Source organism: Phocoena sinus, chromosome 8, assembly GCF_008692025.1.
Source record: "Phocoena sinus isolate mPhoSin1 chromosome 8, mPhoSin1.pri, whole genome shotgun sequence".
NCBI lineage: Eukaryota > Metazoa > Chordata > Mammalia > Artiodactyla > Phocoenidae > Phocoena > Phocoena sinus.
In genome coordinates this window covers 77,711,041-77,734,575 of record NC_045770.1, presented here as the reverse complement: position 1 = coordinate 77,734,575, position 23,535 = coordinate 77,711,041, and the positions used below count along the sequence as shown (strand labels likewise).

Genomic DNA, 23,535 nt, shown 5'->3' with positions numbered 1-23,535 from the left:
AATCCTCATTTTAAAATGTATATTATCTGCTTGCATATTTGTATTTTGGACCTCTCTTCCCATCCCACATCCCATTACCCAATTTCATACCAAAAATCACACTGAGCATTTCAAACAGCTTGATTTATAGCTTGAAGTAATTCCAGCAGACAACCATAGGGGTGTGTCTATAGAATGCCAAAAATCTAATCAATTGTGTCAGAAATTTAGTCATTCTTCCTTGATATTTTGTCTACATCATACTAAACATATTTAAAGAATTTTGTTAATTGACTAAACCCCTGACGGAATTGCCTTGATATTATTTAAACATGGTTCTAAATAGTAATGAGAATAGCAACGAACACACTCAAATAAATAATATATTTGGATCAGTACAGTTTCCAACCTTGAGGAGAGTGGCTCCAATTAACCAGCATGGACCAAAATCTTTATGATATGGTTTCAATTTGGATTCTAAGAATGCTGAGGATCCACATTTAATTATTCTCCAGCTGATTTAAAAAACAAGATCATGGAAGTACTGGATACCCAAATGAACCAGAAGAATTCAATGTGATATTGCATTTGAGTTCGAAAAAGACCAATTTATACTGGGCAATTCACTGATGACAATGATGATGTATGACTGTGGATATCCTTTTTTTTTTTTTTTTTCCGGTATGCGGGCCTCTCACTGTTGTGGCCTCTCCCGTTGCGGAGCGCAGGCTCCGGACGTGCAGGCTCAGCGGCCATGGCTCACGGGCCTAGCCACTCCGTGGCATGTGGGATCTTCCCGGACCGGGGCACGAATCCGCATCCCCTGCATCGGCAGGCGGACTCTCAACCACTGCGCCACCAGGGAAGCCTGGATATCCATTTTAATTAGGTTATTGCTTAAGGATCATAATTGGCCTGGAATCTTTTGGAAAATTTGTAGACTACTATATAAAGTTACATAAAATTGTGAAAAAGTTGCATGCTTTAAAAACTTAGTATTTCCATCAAGCTTGTGGTCTAAAAAGAGTATGAAGACAATAGCAAATGGATGTTTTTAACACAGTTTCTTGGTATTTACAGTCATTTCTTTTCTCTATTTGCCTTCCCTTCAGTGCTGGTCAATTGTTTTCCCGGGTTTTTTTCCTCTTCGCATTCAGTACAAGGAGGCACCATCACATTCTGTCAAACAATACAGAAAAGACAATCAGGAGAGTCAAAATAAAAGTGTTGAATGTAAAAATTAAAATCCTAACAGAATAACTCATGTACCTCAAGAAATATCTTACAGAAGACCAATGCCAGGCAGAAAATAAGTGTAAATATGTTAACACTGCTACTTCTTGAAGCACATAAAATATTTTCCACAAAAGGCAATGTTTCAAAAACTATTTTGAGAAAACTTTGGTCAAACCATTCAACTCTGATGAATCTAACCCCCAAATTAAAAATGTGTTAAGTAAAATGAATCCTAATAATTGCTATGATGTAATATGTTTGGTCAAATATAGAACAGTCCAGATAGAAGTTCAGAATTAAGCTCCTGAGTTGTTTCTTTGTTACTTGTTTTTGTGGGGGATATGTACTTCTTTCTGCCTTCTCTGCTTTCTCAAGTCTTCTTTTTATCTTCTTTGTCTTATAAAGAATACATGTATAATTTTTGTTCTCTGTTTACTTTTGTTTTGCTTCTTGGTTGCTGGGGAGGGGTGAGAACCCTCCCTTGCCCTTGTTCTTCTAGGACCTCAGCAAATCAAACCAAAAGCTTAGTGGCAGGCAGAGTGGTCATGGAAAGGTCCAGAGGCAATAGGTGAAAGATGTGTCTTGTATTAGGCAACACAGCATCCCTGCTTTAGCTAAAGCAAGAGAGAAAATCATGGAACCCAATAGCTTCAAAAAGTGCTTTCTGACAATCAAAACAAACAAACCAAACCAAATACCTGCGGGACAGGTTCAGATTCTGCAGTGTCATTGCTTGCAGGATTTTCTTTGTGCTTCATTGAACAGGTCGTGCTCCCCTGTAAAAGCTGCGATTGAAAATAGGTCAATGAAGTTAAATTAAATGAAGGGAGGGAATAGAAAATCTCCTTTGAAATCTTCCCATTGAAAACTTCCTTCACTTTGAGACAAACTGAAAGGTCAAGCTAGGGACAAATTTATCACAACATTAGTGGGATCCCAGGGAATGGGCAAGCATTCATAGTCCATTTGGGAATCTCAGTGATGCTTACGACGGTCGGCTGCTACAACAAAAGCTCAATTACAATGGAAAGTTCTTTCTTTGCAAAAATTTTTAAAAAGGAAAGAGTTACAAAACTACTATATTCTATATCCGTGATGTGTCTAGACGCTAGGATCTAAATATGTCCATGGTCTTTATGCCTGCCGGACATCAATATTGCAAGCCAGGAAACAACTTAAACAATATGATCGTTGTAAAAAATTAATAAACTGGAATCACAATTAAATAGAGTCAGGAGACCAGAAGGGGGCGTTCTCACACCTTGCAGCAATAGCAGAGACCAACAAGACGAAGAAAGACCCTCTTCTTTCCTGGCAACAACTCAGCCCATGCAAAGCCATGAACTCTTTGTTTACTGTAGCCCTTCCAACTTTCTTTTCCCCTCTAGGAAAGAATTCTTTTTCCTTTGCCTTGTGGGCACTTGCACCTTGCTCACCATGGTTGCAGACCCCAAATTGTAATTCTCTGCTGATCCCAAACAAACCCATCATTGCTGAAGAAATGTCTGCCAGTCTATTTGTTTTCGGTCAACATCATCAATCTGTCTAGCAAAAAACTTCAACATCTTAAAAAAGATATTTCTGGGAAGAAGATCATATATTTTACTAACCAGGAAATCTCATCTTATTAGCCTCAATTGTCTTGAAGAAAATGAATTACTGGCAGCATATTCCAGTTGCCCTTCATTTTTCATTTTAACCAAGGTTAAAATATTGAATTTTCCTTCCCGCCATCCCTCCCTTTCTTTCTTCTTTCTTCCTTAGTCTGCCTTGCCTCCCTCCTCCTTTCCTTACTGCCTCTCATTCTCCCTTCATCTCTTCCTTTTATTTTCATCTTTTTTATTTTCAACACATTTTAAAGTAACTAAAAATTGTTTAATGTAAGAATATGTACTTTTTTTAGTGATTTTTCTGTTATCCTTTCCCTGTATAAAACGTATAAAATGGAGACTGGGAGTTTAATAGTTCATGGCCACTGTGTAACTCTAACCTTGAACAAGTCAGTTTCTTTCTTTGAGGTCAAACAAGGAGGATACCTAAGCTGGCTTTGAACTCTAACTTTCCATAAATTCTAGGAGTGGATGATAACTAAAGAAGTTGCATATGAGATTTAACCTACTCCAATTCAAATCTGAGAGCAAAGTCATTTGCACATGCTCCCGATTCTTGCTCTACACGGCTCTTAATTGAACACTCATGTTACTTTACCCTTCTGTGTCTGTGTAATATGCTCTTTCCCTCCACCTTCATAAAAGTCTCTCTTCACTGGGAGATCCTGAAGACCAGCTACTTGTTCCCTCCCTAGCACAACATTTTCACCACTAGGTAGGCTCATCACACTCTCCTGCTCTAAAGGTACAATGCATTAGAAACATTAGCACACGTAATGTTTTTATATGTATATGCCTGTCTGGCTCTTTGATATATTGTAAGTGACTCTTTGATATATTGTAAGTTCCTTGAAGATAGAGGCTACATGTATCAGCCCTAGATCCCAGCTAGATGCCTATTAGATAGCAAGTGGTCAATATCTAATCACTTAATAAATGAATATAACAAACATTGGCTATGAAAATATTTCAGTCCTTTAGAATTTTCATAAATGCCTGAGTTTTTCATATGAGATTTAGTTATATTTGATAAAAGCTCCAAAATGGTTGCACATAGCCCCTTCTTCAAAATAAGCCTATACTATAGTGGAAAAGTAAGATTATAACTATAATAATAGAAATCAGTAGTGAAAACCTTGAGTGCCTTAGTCCAGAGAATTTTAGGCATCTACACAGAGGAATCTTCTACACTACCTAAGAATTTTTTTCCTTTTTATGTTGTACGGGTTTGAGTTAGGCCTAGAAACTAAAATTTCCCTGGAATATTATAATTGTTTTTACTGTAATAATACAACTGACCTTTGTTTTTATTATACTTGCTTTCGGCCTTGGGGAAAAAAAACTAAAATAAATGTACTAAATCAGGCTCAGAATGCAGAAAGTAACCTGCAGAGTATAAGGTTTCCCAATATATATTTTGGAATAATGGAGTTCATAAATCACATAAGTTTGGAGAAAAAGTTTATTTGAACATTAAACAGTGGTATTTAAGGTAGTTCTTCTCAGAGCCTTTAACACACAATTTCTTAAAGCTTTCCTCTTGAATGATCTGCTCGCATAATCATATAAGGTGCTTGTTAAAAAATAATACTCCTGGGTGATAATTCAGTCCTACGAATATAGGGCTTGCATTTTTAATCAGCAACACAGCAATTCAAATGCACAGTGAAATTTGAAATCCACTTCTTTGTAGTGTACAAATGCATTATAAATCTCTTAGGAGATATGATATAACCATTTGCCAAATCTATTTGAGCCCCAAACCGTTTTTTGTGTATGAATTATTACTTGAGGTCATTGTCATGAGAAAGGTACCATGGGATTTACGGTAGAGTATGTTCTTTCATTAATGGAAGCACAGCTGACTATCTGAGACAAGTCTTTGATCATCTGAACAATGAATACTTATTACATTTCAACAGTAAATAAAATATTACATGGCTGGAAGACAGCTCCAACCTTTTTTGATATTTTGATCTTATAATGAACACAGCCTTTAAATTTATTTTTTGTGTGCCTCGCAGGCATTGTGGAAACTTCATGAGATGGGGTTCCTAAAATTCCTAGTGTTTCTCAGAAAGGCAACAGATATAAGCACTCCTGAAGGTACACGCCTTCAAAACACTCCCTCAATTAGATAAAATTCAACCTGATGAGTATAGTGCCTATTTCTAGAAACTCAAGTAATAAAATATGTCTGCACAGATTCAGCTACTTCAGTATGCAGCTCACCTATTAATTATACAGGTGACCTACAGAGGACCACAGCTGGGTCTGTAAATTATGAAACGGGATGAGCCATGAACGTATCTTTATTAAAGTGATTATATGTTCTTTCTCACATACACCTCTTCCCCAATACCACCAGAATAACCAGTTTGTTTCTGTGCTTTGGGCAACAAACTACCATCTGACAAAATGTTACATTATGGCCACAAAGGGTAGGCAAAGTAACAACAAATTTAGATGAGACAAGCCCTTTTAATTATTTACCCCTGTAGGAAAAAATACATAATCCTACCATGGTGGGGCAGGCTCTAATACTGGGGTTTCCTTGATAATTATCAGGAGTCATGTGCAAATGAATTTGAGTCCCAACTCCATCTCCCACTATCTCTAATAATGAACATTGAGGTTCCAAACTTTGGTATTTTACAGAAGAATAAAATTAAACACCAGTGACAAACAAATTTCGACATTAGAACAAATCAACAAGCAAAACACACTGCTATTTTTCAACAATATTTCAGAAAAGAAATAACATTTTAATACTAAAATTATATAAAGGATCCAATGTCAAAAGAAATTGTTTTTGAGAGGCAGAGAGAGAGAGAGAGAGAGAGAAAGAGAGAGAGATTGGTTCATGGAAAATCTGCTAATATTTTGTTATTTGAATATTAAATGTCTATTTTCTACATTCCTATACTGTTGAAAACTTCATGACAGGGCAGTACTTGTCCTGCTTGGAATGATGGTAGGAAATAGCAATTTAACCTAAATTTTCCCTCATTTGTAAAATGGGGATAATTCAAAATTTTGACATCAAGTGACATGATACAATGTAGGTAACTCAGCTAGGTAAATGGAGGAAAGAGCCCATCTCAGGTTAGAATTGCTTTAGCCCTTATTTGCTGTATACACTTGGGAAAGTTACTTCATCTTAAGGAGGTTCTGACTCCTTATCTGTAGGGTAGGCAAAATGATCCCTACCTGACAGAATTTTTGGAAGATTTAGATTAAATAAAACTATAGAATGGTTCCTAAAGGAGTATTTTGCACATATTAGGTGCTCCTCTTATGACCTTTCTCTAAAACTTTAGAAGAACTCAAAATACTTAATGCAAATGCATAACTGGGCAACCTGAACTTTTACCAAGAAAAAATATCTCTGACAGTTAAAAAGTCCAACTCATTCTTCATATTTAATTAATATCTGGGACAAGCTGGAGGGCTAAAAACAAGCATGATTTTCAGAATACTGTGAAGGAGAAAAAATGGAATTAAGTACCAAGATTTTTTGAAACATAAACACATTTTGGCTAAATTTTTCTCTCATGTTAGTCTTGTGTACGAAATGAGTTTTTTAATATTTATTACAGAATGATACTTTAGTACTTTTTTTTGTTGTTTGTTTTTTTGCTGTATGTGGGCCTCTCACTGTTGTGGCCTCTCCCGTTTCGGAGCACAGGCTCCGGACACGCAGGCTCAGCGGCCATGGCTCACGGGCTCAGCCGCTCCGTGGCATGTGGGATCTTCCCGGACCAGGGCAGGAACCCGTGTCCCCTGCATCGGCAGGCGGACTCTACCCCTGCGCCACCAGGGAAGCCCTTTAGTACTGTTTTAATATTAAAAAGGGCAGAAACTAGAAAAGAAGGTCAACGATTAAAAATGTAATGCTGAATCAAAGTGATGGCTGTGAATTCAGTTAACAGAGGAATAGAGGAGTGGGAGGGAGACAGGGTCTGACACTGATGCTCCCTAACCAGGCTCCTCTAGGCAAGTCACATTACCTCTCTGAACCATAATTCTTCATCCTTCAAACAAAATAGTTAAAATTTTGAAACATGAAACCCTGTCTAACTTCATAGTTTTATTCATTTATTTAGTTTTAATTAATTAATGTATTTATTTATTTATTTTTGGCTGCGTTGGGTCTTTGTTGCTGAGTGCAGGCTTTCTCTAGTTGCAGCGAGCTGGGGGCTACACATCGTTGCACTGCACGGGCTTCTCATAGCGGTGGCTTCTCTTGTTGCGGAGCACCGGCTCTAGATATGCAGGCTTCAGTAGCTGTGGCACATGGGCTCAGTAGTTGTGGCTCACAGGTTCTAGAGCAACAGGCTCAGTAGTTGTGCACGGGCTTAGTTGCTCCACGGCATGTGGGATCTTCCCAGACCAGGGCTTGAACCCGTGTTCCCTGCATTGGCAGGCAGATTCTTAACCACTGTGCCACCAGTGGCACATAATTTTAGATATTCATAATTTCATAATTTTAGATATTTTGGAAAAAGTAAACTTCATAATTTCGTAACTTATGAAACTTCATAATTTTAGATATTTTGGAAAAATATTTACAAGCATCTGTTAAGATGAGTATTTTGTTTGGTGCTGAAGGAAATGTCAATACTTTTATAGTTTCTGTCCTCAAATTGCTTATTATCTAATACAGAATGAGAACTTTATACAAATAATCAACATGCAAGATGGACTGCGATACAGGATAAAATATGTGTATAAACCAAGTACTATGTGGACCCAGAGGTGAAAATCATTATGTCTCAGGGAAGGTAGGAGGGGTCAAAGAGTTATTGACCAATTTAACCTTTGTATTTGCACATCACTATTTGGCGAATTTCCTTATAATAATTATTAACATGCTTACTGGGTTATTTGTATTTTCCAAATTATAAGTTAATCATTATTCTTATGGTTTCTATATGATTCCTGATAAGAAATAATAATTAAGTTAACATTTTGCATGCTTTAAATTAAGATGTTATAGGGCTTCCCTGGTGGCACAGTGGTTGAGAGTCCGCCTGCCAATGCAGGGGACACGGGTTCGTGCCCCGGTCTGGGAAGATTCCACATGCCACGGAGCGACTAGGCCCGTGAGCCATGGCCGCTGAGCCTGTGCGTCTGGAGCCTGTGCTCCGTAACGGGAGAGGCCACAACAGTGAGAGGCCCTGCGTACCGCCAAAAAAAAAAAAAGAAAAAAAAGAAAAGAAAATTAAGATGTTATAGGAGGGTAAACATGGAAATTTATTATCTAATGTAAAAAGCAGAAATTTATTCTAAAGCCCTTAGGAAACTATCTGTACTTCCCATGTAATCTGGAGGCATGCCTTTTCCTTCTTAAAAAAAAAATACCACAGTAGCACAATGAAGAATGCCTTGTATGAAGCCAACCTTTTCAGATGGTCTGATGGAATGTAGCCCAGAATGACAATGGTATATGGTCTCTCAGCCCAATTACAGCAGGGCATGACTTGCCTAGAAAATTTTGTTAAGCTAATGTCTGCCAATGGCTCATCAGGGCATCAAATGCCACAGAGTCAATATTGGATATAATTGCAAACTAGGACTTTTTAAATCTCTGCCAAAATTGTTTTAGCATGCAAATGCTGGCATAACTTTCTACTCGCAGCTCTAGATTTACTTCCTGCACATTTTCTCCTCTCATTTCCCTGGACAGTGCTTTGCTGTTGAATAAACTCCCTTTGGTCAGGGACTTGTAAGCAGGTGTGATGGCAAGAATCTGAGGGAAGAGTGCTTCCAATGCTAAACATAAGCCGTTGCTGCCTTTCGGTTCCTCAGCACATTAAGAAAAGTTAAGTGTGTGCTACGTAGAGGAGTCAGAAACGCCGTAAAGCACAGCTACATTGAATAGTAAGTCTCAATCCCTATGTGGAAATTAAAATAAAATGTTCAATGTCTTTAATTCTTGATATGCTATTAAACAATATGAGGCACATTTGCAAACTGCAGGAAAATGGGATGAAGCAGGTACATCCCTTGCTTTCTCCGTGTGACTCCAAAATTACCATTGACGCAAAGCTGCTTTCAAAGGAATTTTTTTTTTTTTTTTTTTTGCGGTACACGGGCCTCTCACTGTTGTGGCCTCTCCCATCGCGGAGCACAGGCTCCGGACGCGCAGGCTCAGCGGCTATGGCTCACGGGCCCAGCCACTCCGCGGCCTGTGGGATCTTCCCGGACCGGGGCACGAACCCGTGTCCCCTGCATCAGCAGGCGGACTCTCAACCACTGCGCCACCAGGGAAGCCCTCAAAGGAATTTAAACATTTCCAAAACCGGTAGTCGAATACGCTGTTAAGCTTTTGGTGATCCATTTCAAGTTTTCTATGTCTACTAAGAAAAGGGTCAAGAAATCCAGTGGCCATTTTCCTAGGTGACCCTGCCTGGCTGCATAGGACAGGAAGTGGAACAAACCCACACAGCTATCTAAGAATATGCATGGTCTCTAATTCCAAGTTTAGGACCTTGTGCATACAAGATATTGAGACCTTGAGTATGAAAATTGCAGAGCAGCTTTTTTAGACTGAACTAATAAGGACATCCATGATAAAACTGAACACTGTGTATTTAATATCTATGATATACAATCATCATGATAAACCTGTAAGAAATCAACATTAAAGTTTCTCAAAATATTTAACAGGAAATATTGACGGAAGAAAATCTAGCTGGGTTTATTCAAATGATACACATTCCTGGGCTCTGTCCCAGATCTATTGACGAATAATCGGTGGGAGTGGAGCCTTACCACAAGCAGTTTTACAGGCTGACCTGATGAGTCATAGGCAGGCAAAAGTTTGAAAATCACTGACATCTATTTTATAGAAAAGGGATCTGAATAACAAAATCACTTGCCATACTGACGTGTTAGGAAACAGCAAAGTGGTAAATTCCAGGCTTTCTCTACCATGTTATTTAGTCTAGGGTATGATCAACAGGAATGAAAATGAATCACCTTTGCTATTTACTTACTAAGCGATTGCATGTGTTCCCATCAGCACTCAGTGAGGTTGCTGATGATCACAGAATCCTGCAATACAATGGGATGATCCCATGATAGTTCTTTTCCTCTACTCTAATGCTTCATTTCCTGACTACATTCCAGAATGGTTGTTTTTCATTATTCAGTCATATAATATACTATATTCTCTATTCTAGGCTAATTCTATTTTCAGATCCTTTTCACTGAGTTCACTTTTATTTTTGACTGAAATATTCTTCTCCTTATAGTTGTTTCCACCAGTTGCATCTGTTTCTGTCCTGGAGAGTAAAAGTGAATAAGATTAGATTTTTTAAATGATGGCTGTTCTAACTGGTGTGAGGTGATACCTCATTGTAGTTTTGATTTGCATTTCTCTAATAATTAGCTGTGTTGAGCATTTTTCATGTGTCCGTTGGCCATCTGTATGTCTTCTTTGGAGAAATGTCTACTTAGGTCTTCTGCCTATTTTTCAATTGGGATGTTTGGTTTTGTTATTGAGTTATATGACTTGTTGGTACACTTTGGAAAATAAGCCCCTGTTGATTGCATCGTTTGCAAATGTTTTCTCCCAGTCAGGAGGTTGTCTTTTTGTTTTGTTTATGATTTCCTTTGCTGTACAAAAGCCTGTAAGTTTGATTAGGTCACATTTGTTTATTTTTGCTTTTATTTCTATTGTCGTGGGAGACTGACCTAAGAAAATATTGGTACAATTTATGTCAGAGAATGTTTTGCCTATGTTCTCTTCTAAGAGTTTTATGGTGTCATGTTTTATCTGTAAGTCTTTAAGCCATTTTTGAGTTTATTTTTGCATGTGGTGTGAGCGTGTGTTCTAACTTCATTGATTTACATGCAGCTGTCCAGCTTTCCCAGCACCACTTGTTGAAGAGACTGTCTTTTCTCCTGTATTTTCTTGCCTCCTTTGTAGAAGATTAATTGACTGTAGGTGTGTGGGTTTATTTCTGAGCTCTCTATTCTGTTCCATTGATCCAAATGTCTGTTTTTGTGCCAATGCCATGCTGTTTTGATTACAGTACCTTTGTAGCATTGTCTGAAGTCTGGGAGGGTTATACAGCCTTATTTATAATATCCAAGACATGGAAACAACCTAAGTTTCCAGGTGAATAAAGTATTATATATAGAGGAATATATATGTATATGAATATTATTCAGACATAAAAAAGGAAGGAAATCCTGCCATTTGTGACAACATGGATAAACACTGAGGGGATTATGCTAAGTGAAATAAATCGGGAAAAAAAGACAAATAATATTATCTCATTTACATATATGAAATCAAACAAAACAAAATAAACCCATAGAAACAGAGCAGATGGGTAGTTGTCGGGGGCATGTGGGGGGATTGGGAAAGTAGGTGAAGGTGGTCAAAGGGTATAAACTTCCAATTATAAGATGGATAAGTTCTGGGAATATAATGTACACCTTAGTGAATATAGTTAACAATACTGTATTGTATATTTGAAAGTTGCTGAGAGAGTAGATTTTAAATGTTCTCACCACACACACACAAATTAACTGTGTAAGATGATGGATGTGTTAACTAACCTTATTATGGTTATCATTTCACAATATATAGATATAGAATATCACTACTTTGTGTACCTTAACCTTACATAGTGTAATGTGTCAATTATATTTTAATAAACTGGGAAAGAATTAGAAGTATTATAAAAGCAAGAAAAATACACAGTCTGAGGAGATAAAAAAGCAATAAAGCCAGACTCAGAAATGGCAAATGTTTTGGAAGTATCAGACTGGGAGTTTAAAAATAACTGTGGCTGATATGCTAAGGGTTCTAAGGGGAAAAGTGGACAAAATGCATGAACAAATGGGTAATATAAGCAGAAGATGGAAAAATCTAAGGATCAAATGGAAATGCTAAAAATAAAGCAAAAAAACAAACAAACAAAAAAAAAAACACTGTAACAGAAATGAAGACTGCCTTTGATGAGCTCATCAATATTCTGGACATTGCCCACTGAAAAAATTCAGTGAACTTGAAGACAGGTTGATAGAAAGGTACCAAACAGACGCAAAGATAAAAGGGTTTAAACAATGGACAGAATGTCCAGAATTGTAAAACAATTAGAAAACCTGCAATGTAGAGGTAATGGAAATACTAGAAGGATAAGAAAACAACAGAGGACATATTTGAAGTAAGAATGGTGAGAGTTCCCCAAAGGTAATGACAGAACTCAATCACAAATCCTGGAAGATTAGAAAAACAAAATTACATCTAGGCATGTCATCAAACTGCAGAAAACCACAGAGACATATTGAAAGAATCAAAAGGTGAAAACTTAACTACAGAGAAATAAGGATAGGAATTACTTCAGACTTCTACTTAAAAACAATTTAAGCAAGAAAAGATTGAAGTGAAATATTTAGTGTTAAAAAAATTGAAATATTATCCAGTAAAATTATCCTTCAAAAGTGAAGAAAAAATAAAGATCTCAGAAAAACAAAAACTGAGGGAATTTGTCACCAGTATACCTGCCTTTCAAGAAAAGTTAAAAGTTCTTCAGACAGGAGGAAATTATATAGTTCAGAAACCCTGATCTACAAAAAGAGAAGAAGAGTGTTCTAGAAGGAATAAGTGGACATAAAATAATGTTTTTATTTATCTTGTTCTTAACTGATGAAACGAATAACAGTCTGTTCAAAATGACAATAGCAACAATGTATTTGGTAATTACAGCTTATGGTTAAGTGAAATGAATGACAGCAATGTTATAATAGAGGAACTGGAAATACTCTATGTATACTCTCTGTATAAGGTTCTTTCACAACCCATGAAAGATGTGATAAATCCAAAACAGTTACAAATTATGGCAGACATCAATCCAACTATATAAATATTCACTTTAAATGTGAAGGGTCTAAATATATCAATAAAAGACAGGGATTGTAAGAGGGGATAAGAGAAGAGCACACAACTAGATGTTGTATATAAGAAACCAACTTTAAATATAAGGACACAGATTGATTAAAAGTTAAGGGACTCAGAAAGATATTCCATGCTAATGTTAATCAAAAGAAAGTTGGAGTAGCCATATTAATTTTAGGCAAAGCCAACTTCAGACCAAGAAAAATATCAGGGATAAAAATGGACATTTGTATAATACAGGGGCCAATTCTACAAAAATATATAACAATTCTTAACATGAATGCACCTAACAACAGAATGTCAAGATACATGAGTCAAAAACTGATAGAACTGCAAGGAGAAATAGACCAAACAACTATTATAGATTAAGGCTTCAACACTCTCTATCAATAGTGGACATATCAAGCAGGGAGAAAACTTCTAAGAATATAGTTGATCTGTAACAACACTGCAGATAAAGTGGATCTAATTGACATTTATGGAATACTTCATCAGACAAGAGGAGAATACACATTCTTCTCAAAGTCACATGGAACATTTAACAAGATAGACTGCATTCTGGGCCATAAAATACATTTGAACAAATGTAGAGTACGCCATCAGACTGCAATGGAACTAAACTAGAAATAAATTACAGAAAGACGGCTGATTGCTATATGGAACTCTCTGAGCTATTGCTCAATTACTCTGTAAATCTAAAACTGTACTAAAAAAACTTAATTACTTTTTAAAAGACACCATTAAGAAAATGAAAAGACAAGAAACATATGGAGAGAAATGTTTTCAAATCATATATTTGGTAAAGGATTTATATCCAGAATATATAAGGAATCTTACTACTCAACACTGAGAAGACAAACAACCCAGCAGAGCATGGGGAAACTATTTGAATAGAAATTTCACCAAAGAAAATATGTGACTTGCTAATAAGTATATACAAATATGCTCAAATTATTAACCATTAGGGAATTAACAATTAAGCCTGCATGAGCTCTCAATTATTAGTTATTGGCTTCATTCAGATCCCTATTTTATCTTACTTTTATTATTTAAAAAATTTTCTCATTTAGTAGTTTCTACATTTTTGAATTTCATAGAGCAGAAAAGGACATTTAAAAAAAAAGAAATGGGAATAAATTTGCCAACTATTAATTTTGTCAAGTAAGGGCACTAAAGTAAAAATTTAACTCAACAACTACCGTCTACTTTCTCTCTGTAAAAAACTAAGTAACACTGATTGATCTCTGATTAAAGAAAAAAGTCTTTTATAAAAAAACCTGATGTCAATATTTCAAAACACACAAAATATAAATATGGAAAAATGATTTTATTAGGTTATCCAGGGAAACAGAACTAATAGAATATATACATAGATATTTAAGAGGAGATTTTTTTATGGGAATTTGCTCATGTGATTATGGAAGATAAGACATGCCATGATATGCCCTCTGTAAGCTGGAGAACCAGGAAAGCTGGTTGCATAATTCAGTCCAAGTCCAAAGGGCTGTGAATCAGGGGAGCTGATGGTGTAACTCCCAACCCGAGGCCAAAGGCCTGAGAACAGGGGTGGGTGGCCTGCTGGTGTTAAGTCCCGGAGTTGGAAGGCCCCAGAAGCAAGAGCTCTGATATCTGACGGCAGAAGAAGGTATACATCCCAGCTCAAAGACAGAGAGAATTTGTACTTCCTCAATCTTTTCGTTCTATTTGGGCCTTCATGGGATTAGATGACGCCTGCTGTATTTATGAGGGAAGATCTTTTCTTAGTCAACTGATTCAAATGCTAATCTCTTCTGGAAACACCCTGTCAGACATACTCAGAAAAAATGTTTTACCAGCTCTCTGGGCATCCCTTACCTCAGTCATTTTGACACATAAAGTTAATCATCACAAATCCACCTCTTATCAACTTGGCACATTTATGTATCTTTTAACCATACTCAATCTCCAAATAAAGACGATAAGACTATACTTCTGCCTAACATGATGAAACTATCCTTCCTACAACAGAAAATGCACCAATCCCTTTATCAGAAGAAGAGGTAAATTTATTTTGTTTTTTCTTTATGAAATTATGTTTTTGATATCTTATTTGGATACTCGATTAAAGCAACCCAAACTGGAGCTTGAGTCTCCAGTTCATTAGAGTCAAGTTGAAGCTATTTTCACATTGCTGTATTGAAATGGAAGCAATGCATTTCATGCTATTTAACACAAATCAGAATATTTTGGGTGAATTTAGACAAGCTGAGTAACAGCAGTTCTCATAGATCCAAAGATCCTCCCACATTTTCCTGTAAGGTGGAGGAAGTCATCAGAATTATTCTCTTATTATTGGGGAATGCTAGAAAGGAACTATAGAGCTCTCCATGCTTAAGGTTAATTACACTCAGAGAACTATCGCTTGGGGAGATAATGGTCCACTAGCTCTCTCAAGGGAAGGCTTAGTTATGGATAAAATCACACATCAGCTTCCTGATCAATCACAGTCCTACATCAGTGCTTCTCTTATATATGGTTGCACAATAAACAAAGGGTTGTGGGATGGACCCCCCTCTACCTACTAGCAAAAGTCACATCATACTACCATTACAGAGCCTTATTTAGGCACTGATGTCTTTAAATGCAAATATAACAGAGTCTGAGAAGCAGAAACTCTATTACTAAACAACACTCTAAAGGGATTATGTCTTATCTAAACCAATGTTTTTCAAATTAAGAATCACCCCGGGTTGGGAAGAGTGTTGTTAAGTCCACGTTAAAAAATGTTTACCCTTAGTCCTATTTATTTAGAACTTACTGAAGAATTTCTCAAAATCTTAATTTTTAAAAACTCCTCACATGATTTTAATAATCGTGTACATGTGAAACACATTTTTTAGTAAAACTGGCCTGCACATTAGAATCACCTGGAAAAGTTAAAAAATAAATACAACTAATGTCTAGACTCCACATACCAAGATGCTGAGTCAATTTTTCTTTTTTTTAAATTTATTTTTATTGGCATATAGTTGCTTTACAATGTTGTGTTAGTTTCTACTGTAGAGCAAAGGGAATCAGCTATACGTATACATAGATCCTCTCTTTCTTGGATTTCCTTCCCATTTAGGTCAGCACAGAGCACTGAGTGTAGAGTTCCCTGTGCTATATGGTAGGTTCTCAATAGTTCTCTATTTTATACATAGTATTAATAGTTTATATATGTCAACCCCAATCTCCCAACTCATCCCAACCCCCTTCCCCTCTTGGTAACCATACGTTTGTTCTCTACATCTGTGTCTCTATTTCTGCTTTGCAAATAAGATCATCTATATCATTTTTCTACATTCTACATATATGTGTTAACATATGATATTTGTTTTTCTCTTTCTGACTTAACTTCACTCTGTATGACATTCTCTAGGTCCATCCACGTCTCTACAAAGAACCTAATTTCATTCCTTTTTATGGCTGAGTAATATTCCACTGTATATATGTACCACATTTTCCTTATCTGTTCGTCTCCTGATGGACATTTAAGTTGCTTCCATGTCCTGGCTATTGTAAACAGTGCTGCAATGAACACTGAGGTACATGTGTCTTTTTGAATTATGGTTTTCTCTGGCTATATGCCCAGTAGTGGGATTGCTGGGTCATATGGTAGTTCTATTTTTAGTTTTTTTTTTTTTTTTTTTAAGAAGATGTTGTGCGTAGGAGATTAATTAATTAATTAATTTTTGCTGTGTTGCGTCTTCATTTCTGTGCGAGGGCTTTCTCTAGCTGTGGCAAGCGGGGGCCACTCTTCATCGCGGTGTGTGGACCTCTCACTATCGCGGCCTCTCTTGTTGTGGAGCACAGGCTCCAGACATGCAGGCTCAGTAGTTGTGGCTCACGGGCCTAGTTGCTCCGCGGCATGTGGGATCTTCCCGGACCAGGGCTCGAACCCGTATCCCCTGCATTAGCAGGCGGATTCTCAACCACTGCGCCACCAGGGAAGCCCTATTTTTAGTTTTTTAAGGAACCTCTGTACTGTTCTCTATAGTGGCTGTATCAATTTACATTCCCACCAACAGTGCAAGAGGGTTCCTTTTTCTCCACACTGTCTCCAGCATTTACTGTTTGTAGATTTTTTGATGATGGCCATTCTAACCAGTGTGAGGTGATACCTCATTGTAGTTTCGATTTGCATTTCTCTAACTAGTGATGTTGGCATCCTTTTATGTGTTTGTTGGCAATCTGTATATCTTCTTTGGAGAAATGTCTATTTAGGTCTTCTGCCCAATTTTTGATTGGGTCATTTGTTTTTTTGATGTTGAGCTACATGAGCTGTTTGTATATTTTGGAGATTAACCCTTTGTCAGTTGCTTCGTTTGCAAATATTTTCTCCCATTCTGAGGGTTGTCTTTTCCTCTTGTTTATGGTTTCCTTTGCTGTGCAAAGGCTTTTAAGTTTAATTAGGTTCCATTTGTTTATTTTTGTTTTTATTTTCATTTCTCTAGGAGGAGGGTCAAAAAAGATCTTGCTGTGATTTATGTCAAAGAGTGTTCTATGTTTTCCTCTAAGAGTTTTATAGTGTCTGGTCTTATATTTAGGTCTTTAATCCATTTTTAGTTTATTTTTGTGTGTGGTGTTAGGGAGTGTTCTAATTTCTTTCTTTTTGAGTCAGTTTTTCTGAGATTGGTCCTGGTCATCAGTATTTTATAAAAACCCTCCATGTGATACTACAGTGAGGACAGGGCTAACAACTACTGATGTAGAATTGGAAAACTGATGTTCACAGCAACCTCATTAATTCCTACTGCTTACACCTGGCTTATCTCATTCACTTATATTACTCTCTTGGCCTTTAAATGTAACTGAGTCTACAACCTATAAATACTGAGCACTCTCTGCACTAGAAAGTGTAGCTGCTTGGAAGCAGAGATTTCAAAGACTAAAATCTAGGGAACTGAAATCAGGTTAGAGAGAGAGCGTTCATGCTGGTACAGGTGGAAGCTGCTTTTGGAAGGGACCCAGATCGGGGCCTCCACCAAGGTAGTAGATGCTTATGGGACTTACTGAAGGGAGAGGAGCAGCTAGTGACAAGGAAGGACAACAAAAGTCGAAAGAGAGTGGAGCAAACAAAAAAAGAATTTATGCCTCTCTCTTTTTTTTTTTTTTTTTTTTTTTTTGTGATACGCGGGCCTCTCACTTTGTGGCCTTTCCGGTTGCTGAGCACAGGCTCCGGACGCGCAGGCCCAGCGGCCATGGCTCACGGGCCCAGCCGCTCCGCGGCATGTGGGATCTTCCCAGACCGGGGCACGAACCCGTGTCCCTTGCATCAGCAAGCGGACTCTCAACCACTGCGCCGCCAGGGAAGCCCTATGCCTCTCTCTTGACAAGAAAAGTAGACCAAAATATTGCTTTGGGAAATCTTAACAAAACGTATAGAACTTTTCAGGTTTGCCTTCAGTGGGACTATTTTGTTTGTTTGTTAAGTTTGATAAAGTCCTGGTTCTTTGTTCTTTCATATGTTTTGGCCACCTCATGGCGTGAATGATTTGCTCAAGGTACTGATACACCAGTAAGGGCAGGAAAAAAGCAACTGAATTCCTCCTAATTCAAGGGCTCAAAGCAGGACATTGAAGGATCAAGCCTGAACATTACCCATAAGGGTGCAGGCCAGAAGCTTCCAAAATTCTTATTTATTTTTAATATTTTAAAATTGAGATATAATTGACATGTAACATTGTATTAGTTTTAGGTGTACAACATAACGATTTGATATACGTATATACTGCAAAATAATTTTTTGATAGTTTTAGGAAAGTATATCAAGAAACAAGGGCACTCTCCTTAAAATTAACCCAATGGTCTTATCATTTAACTGGACATAAACATTTGAAAATCTTAACTATATCCCTAATTTCAAACCACTCCTTAGCTTGGGAATCCAGTGCCCCTCCCACTTAAGTCCCAAATTATCTTCTTAGGCAACATCCCACCATTTTCTGTATGCTACTCTCTTCTCATATTATTCAGATTTTTTTTGCGGTACGCGAGCCTCTCACTGTTGTGGCCTCTCCCGTTGCGGAGCACAGGCTCCGGACGCGCAGGCCCAGCGGCCATGGCTCACGGGCCCAGCCGCTCGGCGGCATGTGGGATCCTCCCGGACCGGGGCACGAACCCGCGTCCCCTGCACCAGCAGGTGGACTCTCAACCACTGAGCCACCAGGGAAGCCCCCTCTATTCAGATGTTTTCTTGTCTCTGCACATTCACTCACACTGTCAGAGACCTATCTGTTCTTCAAACTACAGCAAAAATGTTCCTTCCTGCCCCAAACCTTCTTGACTTCTTCCTTCCTTGGAAGTAAATTGCAGACTATTTTATTTCTACTTCTCACTAACCTTATATTCTAAATTGTATGGTTTTGGAACATGTTTCAATATACAAAGATGTGAAGGCCAAATTGTTGAGAAATTTATATTTCTGAATTACTTTGGCAGTCAATAGAGGAAAAAGAGATAGACTTGTTTAACTTATGTTTCTATTCTGCCTTATTTCCTTTGCTATCACCTGATATCTTTTCCATCATGAAGAGTTTCAGCAGATACTTTCCATTTTGTCAACTAGATTGAAGCCTAGCTTTGAATCTATTAAATACAGCTGCTGTCATTTGCTGTTCCTCAAGCCCAGACATGATAGATCTGTTATCATGTCAAAGTTCCAGAACTAAAATTTCATTTCACTTATTACAAGTGAAAGCACAGAGTACAAGTTCCATATTTCCTATTATCATTTGAAGGGTAAGAATCTCCCTTCCTCTAATGTAATGTCTCTATAATGCAGGGTTGATTTGCTTCTTGGGGAGAATATTATTGAATCACATTCTTTGTTTGGGATTCTGTTTGTTTGTGTTTGTTTTTAATATTTTAATAGCTTTCTGTCATGTGATTGTGGGAATGACCCCCTGACCCCTCTAGCAATTCAAGTTCATAGTACCCCTAATTGTCTGATTACATTTCCTAGTGGAACACCTACATGATTCATATCTATCTGCATTTTCAAACTTAAAAGTACACTGTTTATTAGATAGTAGATATTACATATATATAGAAAGTTTCATGGTGGCATAAACTAGGGTTGTTAAAACGCTTATGTCCTTGTTTTCATGTTGAATGTTGTTAAAAACATTTTAAATAAATCTTACAATTTGAGTATCGCACTCAGGGGTACTCAGATATTCTTCCTTTGTAGTCTCAACTTGAGAGCTCTCATGGGCTTCAGAAGTGGTTTGTTGAGCCTTGAGAGAGAAAGAGAGAGAACATTAAAAAAAGAGAGAAATAGATTCAACAGAGAGATCCTAGGACTATTGTAAAACATGATACAATGGCAACATCACACTTAAAGAAGAAGAATAAAATGAAAATTTATATATATCAGAGACCTTAAAAACTGCACCTTAAATATTAACTGTGAAATTAAATAATTTCTATTCAATTTTATATTAATGCTGTCCAATGGGATTATTTTCCCACTGGAAATATTTATTTCTTGCATAATAAGCTTTTATTTTAAGGATCCTGGTTCCTCAAAAACACAGGAATCCTATCGTTTCTCTTTATTTTAAACCCCAGTATATCTGGGAAATAATAAGCAGACATCTTGTTTTTTTAATAGGAAATAAGATGTTTTCTAATATCTCACTGTAATTTACAAAAGAGAATTATATTCACTCCAGTGCTTCACTAACCAAGTACTGTTTTATGTCTCCAGAAACCCTAAATATTATTATAAATTTCTCTGTGCTACTTTCTACACGGAAATGCCAATGCACACGATCCAAGTTAGGCCTTTGGAACCTTCATTCTTGAAATTAAATACTGACTAGATTAAAAAGAGGTCTTAAATAGGTACATTAGTTCCAGTAGGGTGACTTGTCCAAGTTGTTTCTACAATGAGACACTTCTTATGGTTCACATTCCCAGTCTTCTGAAGCACCCTCTGGTTCTGCCCATTCCCAGCTTTTTTACTTCTGTCTTCTCCTGGATAGTATGAGCTCCTGATGTTCTACCATTAAAGCTCCTTCATTTAATTTGGTGAGGGTCAATGTTGATTGCTTGTAATCACAGAGACTTGAATGATACTGGGAGTCAATCAATAAAATAAAACTGACAGGGCTTCCCTGGTGGCACAGTGGTTGAGGGTCCGCCTGCCGATGCAGGAGATGCGGGTTCGTGCCCTGGTCCGGGAGAATCCCGTGTGCAGCGGAGTGGCTGGGCCCGTAAGCCATGGCCGCTGGGCCTGCGCGTCCGGAGCCTGTGCTGCGCGACGGGAGAGGCCACAGCAGTGAGAGGCCCGCGTACCGCAAATAAATAAATAAATAAAAAATAAAACTGACGGTACAACATAAGGCTGAGATAGATGTTTGCCATTGAAACCAACAGGAGGGAAACCTAACCCAGCTAGGTAAGCTGTAAAAAATAACACCAGGTTCACCAATGATGGAGATTACATTTTAGAGTAGGTATTCAATATTTTCCTTAAAATATAAATATGCCCATATTGATAAATGTTAATGTGTGCTTAATTATATTTTCTTATGCAAATATTGTGTATTTACAAAAATGCTCCCAGATTTTGGTGGTGAGACTTAGGTAAGAAATATGTGCAGAATAAAAGGTTTTAGATATCTGCCTATCTATCTATCTATCAATCATCTATCTACCTATCATCTATCTATTTTTGTAGGCCTTTGCTATTTTGGACAAAATATAAAAGGGACTTCATTTACAATTAAGTTCAGAAAGAGCAGGGGGAAAAGAATGACAGTGCAACTTTACTCCTCCATAAGTTTGCCAAAGGCTACCCTTGTGCTCATATATTAAAAAACTGGGGTGCCTGGTTTGTCAATTTCTACATCTATTTATGAAAGTTATCTCAGCTCTGCTTCAGGAAAAAAAATTACATATATTAATTACTTTTAACAACTGGAGGAAATTATACATCACTTCACCAATGTGAGCAACAATGCATGAAAAGTTAAATTACTTTAAATACAAAACCTTAGTATTTAATTGCAGAACTGGTTGCATTAAGCGTAATACATGCAATCCTTAATGTAGGCATTTGCTATCAGTGAAATGGCTCCTTTTATTTTATTTTATTTTATTATTTATTTATTTATTTTTGGCTGCGTTGGGTCTTCATTGCTGTGTGTGGGCTTTCGCTAGTTGTGGCGAGCGGGGGCTACTCTTCCTTGCAGTGTGCGGGCTTAGCCTTGCGGTGGCTTCTCTTGCTGCTGAGCACAGGCTCCAGGCACACGGGCTTCAGCAGTTGTGACTCTCGGGTTCTAGAGTAAAGGCTCAGTAGTTGTGGCACATGGGCTTAGCTGCTCTACGGCATGTGGGATCTTCTCAGATCAGGACTTGAACCCGTGGCCCCTGCATTGGCAGGCGGATTGTTAACCACTGCGCCACCAGGGAAGCCCCAATGGCTCCTTTTAGAAAGAAGCCTTATTGAGTCTGATGAATTAACAAAGAATGGGAACTGATTTTGGGGAATGATAATGTATTTTGGAGTTAAAGAAATGTGAATTCTGGTTCTGGATTAGCACATAAATAAATAAGGGCCTTAGACAACATATACAACTTTGAAGGGCCTCAGTTTTCTGCTGCCCTGCTAAATTAGGTCAAGAACACCTAAATTGCAGTATGTTTTTTGTCGTTTTTTTTATGTTTGTTTGTTGTTTAGGTAAAGGTAAAAAGGAGAGAGTTCTAAAACAAAATGAGGTTTGTGAGAATTAAAAATAGTACATGAACATGCTTCAAGGAGGAACTTTCAAAAGTGGAAAAGTAAGTTATGTCAAGTAGTTGATGGATTTGACCTCCAGATTGAGGAGTTTAGACTCTATCCACTAAGGAACGGAGAATTTAGGTGGTATATAAACAATAATACTTAACACCTTGACAACCTTAGACAGAATTACTTACAGGGTTGGTGCTTGTTAACTTCAGTCATTGCCACACAATTCAGTTAACTTTGTGTACATACATACACACACATTTTTATATACTATAAAATAACACCTATGGAGATTTAGAAGAACAAGTTTTCATGGGTATTTCTAAACTTAATTTCTAAATAACACAGTTGGTAATAAATTATGAAGTAAATGTAATGTAAATAATAGCAAATGTTGTTTATTCAAGAGAATTATTCTAAATTAATCATGAGAAATAGAATATTAGTGTTTCCAAAGTGTTTTGAATATGAATACTGCTCTACTAAACTGAATTACTAATTACTTGACAAGTAATAAATGTCTATTAATATTTCAAAATGACACAAATCTTTGTTTATATCAGAAAGAATCATTTAACAATAATTTATTTTCTGAATAATTTCCAAAGAATAATCAGTAAATATGTTGCTTATGCCCTGTGGTATTGCTGACAACTTTCAAATCCTAGAATAAGTCAGGAAACTGACTATCACATATATGGATGTATGTGGCCCATATGCACAAGGAGGACGATTTGAAAATGGGTTGGAAGAGTGCATGGATATGGTATGATTAAAATTTGGAAAAAGGAAGTTAATTTAGGTGGGAGTAAATGAGTAAAGTGACCCTTCAAAAGGGTCTGGAGCCTTGATCACATGCTTGCTGCAGTTCACAGATGGCTGCTAACATAGGTGGAAGCTACAAATACCCTCAAACCTTATGAGGCTTTAAATATTATTCTACAAAACCACATTCCAAGATGTGAAACTCTGAAGTCATTTTTAAGAAGGTAAAGTATGTGACACCAAAATATACCATACTGCTCACATTTCTT

General features: G+C 37.2%; 1 protein-coding gene across 1 annotated transcript in view; it reads right to left on the bottom strand.

The window, feature by feature from the left end:
• Positions 1–1,059: 1,059 nt before the first annotated feature.
• Positions 1,060–23,535, bottom strand: part of LUZP2 (leucine zipper protein 2) — a 514,848-nt gene continuing 492,372 nt past the window's right edge. The window contains 3 exon segments of the mRNA XM_032641180.1: positions 1,060–1,158; positions 1,914–1,991; positions 19,908–20,000. Coding sequence (XP_032497071.1) covers positions 1,060–1,158; positions 1,914–1,991; positions 19,908–20,000 — 270 coding nt within the window.